Source organism: Alligator sinensis, unplaced genomic scaffold (assembly GCF_000455745.1).
Source record: "Alligator sinensis unplaced genomic scaffold, ASM45574v1 scaffold76_1, whole genome shotgun sequence".
NCBI classification, from domain to species: domain Eukaryota; kingdom Metazoa; phylum Chordata; order Crocodylia; family Alligatoridae; genus Alligator; species Alligator sinensis.
In genome coordinates, this window is record NW_005841865.1 from 1,390,319 (window position 1) to 1,400,499 (window position 10,181).

At 47.3% G+C, this 10,181-nt stretch overlaps 1 protein-coding gene across 7 annotated transcripts in view; it reads left to right on the forward strand.

Moving 5' to 3' along the window:
• Positions 1-10,181, forward strand: part of LPIN3 (lipin 3) — a 41,804-nt gene that overhangs the window by 24,361 nt on the left and 7,262 nt on the right. For all 7 annotated transcript variants that reach the window (XR_003091691.1, XM_006016655.3, XM_006016656.3 and 4 more), the window contains exons 3-12: positions 1,303-1,398; positions 2,459-2,727; positions 3,091-3,198; positions 3,745-3,865; positions 5,545-6,055; positions 6,692-6,791; positions 7,556-7,737; positions 8,154-8,247; positions 8,849-8,918; positions 9,544-9,636. Coding sequence is in view for 6 of the 7 variants with exons in the window: in XM_006016655.3 (XP_006016717.1) it covers positions 1,303-1,398; positions 2,459-2,727; positions 3,091-3,198; positions 3,745-3,865; positions 5,545-6,055; positions 6,692-6,791; positions 7,556-7,737; positions 8,154-8,247; positions 8,849-8,918; positions 9,544-9,636 (1,644 nt within the window). In the remaining variant the exon portion in view is untranslated. The remainder of the gene's footprint in view (positions 1-1,302; positions 1,399-2,458; positions 2,728-3,090; positions 3,199-3,744; positions 3,866-5,544; positions 6,056-6,691; positions 6,792-7,555; positions 7,738-8,153; positions 8,248-8,848; positions 8,919-9,543; positions 9,637-10,181) is intronic.

A 10,181-nucleotide genomic window follows, 5' to 3' on the forward strand; every position in this document is an offset into this window, starting at 1 on the left:
CCCCCCAGTCCTGCCAGTGCCCCCCATCTCCAACCTGCAGCCTCCTAGCCGCACCAGAGGGGGCCCCTAGCTGGCCCACAGCCCCCTGCAATCCCCACTTACCTCAAAGTCTCCAGGAGAGAAAGCGAGCCTGAGCCAAACCTTGGCAGACTGAGGGTCTCAGGCCCTGCCCCTGCCCCTTTCCCCTCTCCCTCCCCCTCAGGACAGGGCTTAAGGTTTCCTGCCCTTTTTGCAAGAAGCTTTTGCAGGCTGGAACTCTGCCAGGCTGCAGAGAGCTCTTTGCAAAAGTGGAAAATCCACAGGTATCTCCATTAAAATGGAAAATCGCTTTTTTTTCTGTTTAAAAGGGAAAATTCAAATTTTTTCCGCTTCCCCATGGAACAGAAAAAACAGATCCCTGGTAATAATACAACCGTGTTGCATCCTGGAGGCAAAGAACTATGCTCCTTCCAAAGCCAGAAGCCAGCTAGGCATCCTTGGCAGAGTCTCTCCCAAGCACTCTATGTCCGTTGTTTAAATGTGAGGGAGGCCACAGTGATAGTTGACAGTGGAATAAGCTCTGTACCAAGGGTGGGCTTTGTGAAGGAGAAAGCATACCATTCCCTGGGGCTATATTTTCCATTCTTTAAGGCAGATTGGACTGTAGTGGAGTTTCACCTTCCTCCAAACCCCTGCAGAACTGGAGTGTGCAATCCAAGCCAAGGTTTGGCTCAGGATCGCTTTCTCTCCAATACTGGGAATCTGGGACGTGGTGTGCTGGAGAGGTAATAATGGCAGAATGAAGTGATGATGTGGCTTGATGAAAACTTAGAATGGCTTTTGGAAGCTCAGTAGACTAGAAAGCAGCAGGGAATGGACCTTCTTTGGCTCAGAAAGGTGTGAATAGTGTTAAAGAAAGCTAGAAGCCCTGCTCAGGCTATGACCTTGGAGCCAGAGCTGTGAAGTTGCAAGGAGAAATCTGGGTGGACAGAAAGGTGTGGAGAAGGGTTCTGTTCCGTGGTGAACAGAAAACCTGGATCCCAGTATTGTGCAGGGAGCCAGTTCCCCATCAGAATAAGAGTAGATCTCTTTGGATAGTGAGGGAGTCATGCAGCCCAGAACTGGGACTTTGTTCCCACTTTGGAACTGTTCTGCTGAATTAGGGACAGGTGGTCACGCTACCCACTTCCCAAGGGGGGCCAGGGCCCTCAGGCCCCCACATACTTGGCGCCTGTGTGACTTGATGTCATGCAAGGGCCCTTCCTGTACTGCTGGCATGCAGATGGCTTCAATGCCCAGCCCATTCTTTCTCCCTCTTGTTAGGTTGACATAGAAATCAATGGAGAACCTGTGGACTTACACATGAAGCTGGGAGACAATGGAGAGGCATTCTTTGTCCAGCAATCAGAGGAGAATGAGGTAAGCTGTGTCTGGTGATTGGGAGGAGGTGAATGTACCTCTCTGAGCCAGTGGGTTTATGTACCCCTGACACAAGGTCCTGTAATCTTACCACCTGGATCTCACAAAGGGGCTACATGTCTGCCAGCAGAGAAGTCTAATGCTCATGGAAGAGGGCAGAAAAGGGAAGTTGCTGTTATTCTTTGTATTTGTTTTTTTAACTTTCTTTTCTTCTTTGCATAGTTGTGTAGTGTTTTTGATGTCTGTGGTCTTTTAGAATTGTACAAAATTGGAAAGATCTGTGTAGGGTAGGTGAGGTCAGGACTAGGGCATCTTGAGGGACTGACAAACAGCACACTGATAAGTTGCTTACCCTTAAAGGCTTTTCTTTAGGCTTGGTCGATGGTCAGACCTGAGAAATGGTCTCAAAGCCTGGTGTTTCTGACAACAAGCAAGGTCTTGAGACAGCAGTGCCCGTGCTTCTGGTAGCTGGACCAGCAGTTTATTTTTCATGAATGTCAAACCTTGAGCTCATGCTGCTAACTTGGGCTGAATTAGAACCACTGACCTACAGGTGAAAAGGCTGCATGGGACTGCCCCTAAGCCTTTCAGTTCCCCTGCACCAGCCCTGATTCCACCTTTTAAATCCACAGTTATTCAGAAGCGTCTTTTTAAAATCACAAAAAAATAGAACTAGAAGGTACCTTGAGAGGTCATCCTGTCTGACTCCCTGATCAAAATAGGATCATTTCTGTCTAAACAATTCTAAGTTTAAACATGCTCATGGTTAGAAAATTCTTCCTAATATCCACCTAATTCTCCTTTGTTGCAATCTAAGTCTACCTCTGCTGCCTTGGGCTATGTGTCTGTGTCTGTGTAGTCTTGATTTTCTACCCTATGAGTGCTCCCCTTAAAATCTTTCTTTAGCAGGGTTGAACTGGGTATTCATTTAAGGGCACAGGGACTTTGTGGTTATTTTAGAAAAGGTTCCATGTGTGTATTATTTCAGGAAGGGGTCTTAAGATGCAGGACCAGGGGGTCAAAGGTTAACAACAATTACCTCTCTCTGTCTGCCTTCCAGGGAAACATCCCCTCCTGTCTCTGCACTTCACCCATCCCACTGGAAGAAAGCCCAGATCATACAGCCGGATCATCTCAGGAGCCTGGAGTTTCTAAACTCAGTCTGTCTGGAGAGACAGAAACATCAACTTCCAACATGACCCTTCGTAAGAAAAGGCGGCGCAAGAAGAAGCCGAAGCAGAAGGAGGCAGCAGACTCCACTCCGGAAGAGCAGGAAGGAACGGAGAGTGAAAGGTCTCTTGAGGAAAAGCACAAACAGCTGACTCCTTCGTAAGTGAGGCCTAGGGTCTGTCTGTCTCTCTGGGACTCCTTAAAGGCACTGAGATGTGGTGGCCTGAGGCCATCAGAATCCAGTCTCACACTGATTTGCCTGTGTGATGCCGGGTAAGCAACTTTCCATACCAAATGGTGGTGATCCTGCTCCCCTGCATCACCAGTTTGTTACTGTAACACCTTGGGGAAGCTAAGCCAGTGTGCATGTTATGTCTGGATTCTTTCCTCTTGCACATACTGCTAGTATTAGGGTAAAGTCCTGGCCAAATTTGTCTGCAAAGCTCAGGACTCAGGGTGGCAAAGCTCAGGATGGGGTTGGCAATTCCACCTTCATCTCTGCTGTTTCTTCTCTTTTCACAGTGAGTCAGTTTATTTCTCCTTCACTGACCTGCCAGAAGAGGAGATTGGGCCCTCACTATCCAAAGAGATCTACCCTTATTCTGATGGGGAGCTGGCTTCACTGGAGAGGTAATAATGGCAGAATGAAGTGATTATGTGGCTTGATGAAAACTTAGAATGGCTTTTGGAAGCTCAGTAGACTAGAAAGCAGCAGGGAATGGACCTTCCTTGGCTCAAAAAGGTGTGAATAGTGTTAAAGAAAGCTAGAAGCCCTGCTCAGGCTATGACCTTGGAGCCAGAGCTGTGAAGTTGCAAGGAGAAATCTGGGTGGACAGAAAGGTGTGGAGAAGGGTCTTGGGAGTAGTGTGGTCCAGTGGCACTGGGCTAGAATCAAGGAACAAATTTCTCTGCTTTGACATGCTGTGTACCCATAGGTAAGGCCCTTCACTTCTGTGAAGGGAAGCAGGCGCACAGTCTTTGTCTGTTTTGCATTTTTAAATTAAAAGTCCCCTGGTGAGGGAATGGTCTTTTTTCACATGTAATATAGAATTCAGTACAATGGTGCCCTGAGCTCATTTGAGACCTCAGGGTCTTGACCTGAGGATGGTAAAGAGGAGGGGAGCTGTGGTGCTGTGGAAATTGAAAGGGTCTGTCATTTCCTTTTCTTCTCTCTAGCCTCTCCCCAAGCCATCCAGCTTCTCCTAAAAGTGACTCTGAACTGGAGATTAAACCTACTGAGCCGTCCCCTCTTGGAGCTGAGTCTCACATGCAGTGGACCTGGGGGAGGCTCCCTCAGGTGAGTGCACAAATAATCCCTGAGGATCGTTTCAGAAAGACACAACTGAGCTTCCACACATTTGAATCTCATGCCTGTGGGCTGCCAATGCCTGACTTTGGAAGAAAATATGATTGTCCTGATACTTTAAGTAGTAATAAAAGTTTAGTAATAAAAGTAGTACTTTTATTAAAACTAACATGGTAAGACCGTCCTGGCCAAGCAGCGCCCACATTGCGCTGGGGATAACCGTACAAGTGAGGGGAGAGAAGCGATAGCCATGGGGAAGTACAAAAAAGGAGGCAGCAGCTATCGGATGCTGCAGGGAATGGTTAGATCGAGTCGGCGGCGGCATGTGCAAGGCCAATTTGAGCACAGGCCCTTTCATTGGGCTGCCCTTTCATTTTCTCAAAAAGTGAAAATGAACTATGGTTGTTGCTGCCTTTGTTCAAGAGGAACTCTGCGTTCTGCGTGGCCTGCTTTAAATCCATGGTTCAGCGCATCTTAGTTTTCCTTTTCTTGTCTTTAGTGCCTCTGACCTACTGGTCTTGTTCTCTGCTTTTATATGAGGCTGAGACCTGCTGGAGTGAGTCTCTGGATTGATCTATCCTACATAGTTTTGCTGGAATAGCTATATGCCTTCTAGGAGTATGTTGGCTGACATAGCTGTGTCAGGAGCCTCCCTATGTGGACACAGATACATTGACAGAAAATGCCAGCAGAACCTATATCACTGAGGAAGGTGGTGCAGCTAAGCAGGCCAAAAAAACCCTTTTTTGCTACTATATTATGCATCATATCTCTACCACCATAGCTCTGCTGGCAAAGCTCTGGCAGCAGCAGGCCCATAATGTAGATTTTCTGTGTAACCTACTCCATGTACAAGTAGGTACTGGTTTTCTGGATGATGTGGCCATTGTCTGGAATCTAGATCTGATCATGCAAAATAGCACTACATTAATGCTGCCTGCTTTCTGAGCGCACACTGTGGCTGTCTCTACAAATCTTGCTTTACAAGATTAAAGCAGCTGACTAGATGGGCCTGGAAAGCATTTGCACTTGGGCTTATCAGGTTCATTGGCAGGGAGAGAGAGAATTGGGTATGTGCATGGGTCATCTTAATTCTGTCACTTTCTGACTCTTCAACATTTTTTTTTACTTTCAGTGTTCTCTTTGAATATTGCTTTTTTTCTGTGTCATGTGTGCTTGAGTTAGTTCTTTAGTGATAACCAGTGGCAACATCTCTTCCTGCTCCGGTTGTGCATACATGTACATATTATATGCATCTGTAGTCCAGTAACCAAATAATGTCTTGTCTGTGTCCAGCTTCTGTGCTGCACTAACTCTTTGTGAAACCAGTGGAGCTTGGGGTAAAATGCCCTAGTGTGGATGTAGTTATACTGGTGCAAAGGTGCTGATCCCAGGATGGCTTTTTAGAGGAAAGCTGTAGTATTTTAGGTTACATCACATACTCTTTCCTCTAAACTGTGGGGATCCTAGAGAGCAGGGTGTAGAAGACATTTGTCCAGGCTGGGACGCTTGGTTCACCCCATCATTCATGTATGTGTCCTGACTAATGGCTGCACTGTTCCAGCTAGGGCTTCGAAACCTATTTGGGAGGGGAAGGAGCCTACGCTTGATCCCATTTGGAGAAGAATGTAGTGGGCTGACACTTGTTTTACTTTCCCCACTTCCTGAAGGTGAGTAAATCAGAGCGAGTTGAACCAGTGAAGTCCACAGCATTTGTCACTACAACAGCGACTGTTGCCACGACGACACCCATCCCAGTGGGTGAGACAACCCATTTCCTAGCCATCACGGCGGGTTTGGAAGGTGACTTGGTCACAGTGGATTCTCAGGGCATGCCCGGTTCCTGTACCACACCTGTAATTAGGCCAACACCTGTCTTCCAAAATGGAAATGGCCTCCCTATGCTGAAGGACTTCCACCCTGTGACCGAGTCTGCAGACACAGCAGAGAGTTCTCTGGAGGCCTCCCCCACCCTGGCAGAGGAACAGGGAGCAAAGCAGCAGCCAGAGGCAGGGGCTGCAGAAGAAGGAGGAGAAGAGACCCTGGAGGCCACAACTGAGCAAGTCCTGCAGCTGGATCCTTCTGGTGTTCAAGAGGCACCTGCCATGAGGCCAACAAAATTGGAGAGCACCCAGCCTGGTGACAACCTGGAAACCAAACTGGAAAACCAAAGGAGGCAGGGTAAGCAGGGACTTACATTGTTACAGATGCTGCTTGTCCCTGTAAAGCAGGGAATGTCATTGGCCCATTGGTGTGACCCAATAAGGTACTTGGAGCTTCTCATAGAGCTGTGTATCTGTGACCTATGTTTTCCAGCAGAGCCATCTCTAGGTGACTCCTGAGCACTTGGGAACAGGTGGTAACACTGAGCCAAAGCTTACTTTTATACCAGGAAAAAACCCAAGGGAAGATCCACTTGTTTGAGTGGAGTTTCTTGGACTTACCCCTGCCTAGCAAGGCAGAAAGAAATATCAATCCAAATACCTCACACAGACTTAAGCTAATTGCAGACAGCCTCTTGTGAGGTACCTGGAGAAGCGTTTGGCTTGCATTCTTCTTAGCTCGGAGAATGAAAGTAGACAGACGTATCAGTCTTTTTATAACTGGTCCCATTTCTATGTTCTCCTGCATTGGCAGTGTTGCTGCTGCCAAGATTGCTGGAAAATTCTGTCAGAGCAACTGAGACACCCTCTTTGGCTTTCAATTTTTAGAAGACTTCATGGGGAGAGATGCTATTGATTTTCTCTTTTGTAAGATTCTGGTGGGCTGGAGAAATGCTGGCCGAATTGTATCTCTTCGTATTGTTTGTCTGTTGAGGCTCCACGAAAAGAAGTCATCATCTGGGTCCCAGTGACATCTACCTGGACGATCTCACCAACCTGGATGAAGACCAGGTGGCACTTTATTTCCCTAAAAGGTATTGAGTTTATTAGGCTACTCTCTTACCAGTGTTCTGTTAGCTTTTTAACCCTGGAGGGATTGTTCAGTTCCTTGCAGTAAGAAAAGATGGATCTTGCTCTCAACACAAATGAATGCCAAATGACCTGTTAGATGTAACAGACCTAAATAAAAACCACTGAGGTCCCACTACAGTATTGACATAATTTTAGTCTGTGCTATTGCTGGGACTGAAGACTGTTCTAATAGGACTCCTGAGCCATGCTAAATGAAGACTTTAACAGCATCATGATTTCTCAATGCAGTTTAGCTTATGCTTTATGCCAGAGAGAGAGTAGGCTCCAGGAAACTGCATAGATACCTCCACTATGCACCCAGTCCAGCATTCATGCAATGGACATTGCTCCAATTTGCCTACCCTGTCCTTAAAATAATGGATCCCACAGGCACCTGCAAGCAGAAGCCATACATATTAGGCCCAAATTTATTCCTAAGTGAGTTGCTTAGGATTTCACTCAGCAGGAGATCCTACTCATCTCATGCTCTGGAATGGAGCCATTGAGATCACCTGGTTAAGCTGAGTTTGTAGAAGATGCCTCCATTTGTAGTTTGACACCACATACTTCCATTGCCTATTTGTATGAGTTGCATGTCCATCATACTGTTCATACTTAAAAATGTCCCCTGTAAGGGGAGGGATGGATGTTAGCTGTTAACTCTGGCCCCGCTGACATAGATCTGACTTTCGCACAGTATTGTCACTGCTCCTTCTGTTGTTAATAGTGATATGGAACTGAGCCCAAAGCCCTTGACCGATCCCGGAAGCCTCTGCAGCACCCAGCTGCCAGCTGGAACTGTGATTGACAGCGGCACAGAGAACTTGTCAGACTCCACCTATGAAGGGATGTCCCCTGTTGCACTATCTCTGTGTGGAGGTCTTGGGGACAACAGGGAGATCTCCCATGGTAGGTGCGAGGGAGAGAAGAGTCTATACTATAGAACTTGCACAGTGCAATAACAGGGATGCCGTTATCAGTTGGGTAGAGTTTGCTGTGAGGGGATGAAAAATAGCTCCTTAAGAGGTAGAAATGCTGGAGTGGGGGCAGGGTGCCAGAGATGATGTGATACAGAGCAGAGAGGGGCAGAGGAGGAGAGGAACTAACTAAGGGTTGGTAAACAAAGCAGAAAAGTGAACAGATATATAGAAACATGGCACTGTCCCTGGAGAGTCTAAGGCCACCTGGCCATTGGAACTTCTGTCTCGGCAGCCTTTAAATTGCTGTATGTGTGAAGCAGTGAAGGATACAAGCCCAGGTTCCACTTAGGGAATGATCAGGAGCTGGTGTGCTAGTATTTCATCTCCTTTTCCTGTTTCTGTTAGAGAAGTTCATGGAGCACATCATCTCATACCAGGAGTTTGCTAAGAACCCAGGAGTCCTCGATGACCCCAACCTGGTGATACTGATCCACAAGAAGTGAGTAGCCTGGTTCTGGTTTGTCATCTTCCAAATCTAGTGGAATATATAAGGCACCACTCTCAATAAGACTACTGTCTGAGTCTCCAAGACAGATGCTACTTCTACTGCGGTGACTGAGTTAGGCTTGAACCCTCTGGGCTGCTTTGTGAGCCATGCTCAGAACTTCACTCTCCCAGATGGGAAATGGCTCCTTCCATGGGTAAATATTCTTCTTGCAGCTCAGCCAAGATATCCTAGTGGCTTGTCATGGGTCATGTGCTATGACTGGCCAGGATTGAGTGATCAATTGATTGATTTTTTTTTTTTTTTTTATCCCTGTCTTTCATTTTCTTTCTGTCTGTCACTGCCCATGTTCAGTCTAAACCCCCTACTTTTCTGCTTGGCTTTGATGCAGGATTTGGCCGAGTGACCTGTGACCAAGCCAGTACTTGGGCACAGGCTTAACATGTAACCAGACTTCCTTGTCAAGGAGTTGCATCCTTTGTTCTGCCAGATTCAGGCCCTGCAAAGCTCTAGCCTCCTGGTCCATCCCCATCAGTCCAATGGGGCATTAGCTTTCTGTGGATAGTGACCTTCATCTACCTCTTGCTTCTTCCAGGTATTATAATTGGGCAGTGGCTGCTCCTATGATCCTCTCTTTACAGGCATTCCAGAAGAACATTCCCAAGGTAAATGGCAAAACTACTTGGTATGCTTTGGCCTCAAATGGCTTCTTGCAATAAGTCTGGGAAAGAATTAGGGGCAGGGGCCAAAAGTCCTGTTTTCCAGTCTCCTTCCGGCTCCACCCTGTAGCAGTGCATTGATTATCCTTTCCTTTCACCTAGGCCAGAGCTGAATTTAGGTAGGTACATGCCTGCTTAACATACTAATATGCCACAGTGTGCGCCTAAAGAATGAAATTTTGGTAAGGGAGGCTCTTTCTTGCCAAACTGACCTGTTGAAGAGAGCTATGTTTGTCTAGGGATAGGGCTGAGCCAGGTGCCTGGAGCTGTGTTAGAACTTGGAGTGTGCTCTGGCCCTTGCTAAGTGTCCCCATTTCTGTGCCATGAAGTTTCTCAGGACTGTGGACTGTGTGGTGAGGAGGGAGGGTTGGGGAAAAGCCTTTCAGAAGCTGAACTTCAGCAATGGCTTCAAGTTGTTTTTCCCCATCAGCCCAGGAACCTTCCCATCGCTGTGCTGAGCCCTGTAGGTGAAAGTGTTGTGAGAACATTCACTGTACATGGGATTCCTGTGGGCTCAGAAATGATTTGCCATGCAGCAGGACTCCTCTCTAATGTGCTCTCACTTTCACAGAGCACCGTTGATCAGCTGATGAAGGAGAAGATGCCCAAGAAGAGTGGCAGGTGGTGGTTTTCCTGGAGGAGGAGAGAGTTCCCTAGTAAGGAGGTATGTGTGCACACGTGTGTGCATGCATGCACATACATGGTGGCTGCAATTGCCACATTCCCAGCAGAGATGGACAAGTTGTTTCATCCCTTCTCTGTTCGTGCACCCATGCCAAACCACAGGACCTGGTAGTGAGGCTGAAGCTGACAGCAGGGGCAATAATATATGAAAGTAGATGGTTGCAATGCATCCCTTGAAGGCCACTCTTATACTTCTAGAAACTCTGATGCTGTTAGAAGCTGGTGCCTGAGCTGTAGAGCAAGCTGTGAGAGCTCTGTTAGGAACTGGATATTAACTCTGTTTCTGGGTCTACACCTGGATTTACTACCCTGGGATGCTGCAGTCAGCAAAGCTACCTGCTACCCTACCACAGTCCCCAGTGCATGTTGTCTCTAATAGGAAATATGGTAGGGACTGGAATCAGGGTGGGCATTTCCTACCTCACCTGCACTAAGGAGCTCCCACTGCAGCTAGATCTTCTCTTTTCCCTTCTGTCTTATGTGGTAGGGTAGCACAACTCCCTGCCCCCCCCCCCCCCCCCCCCT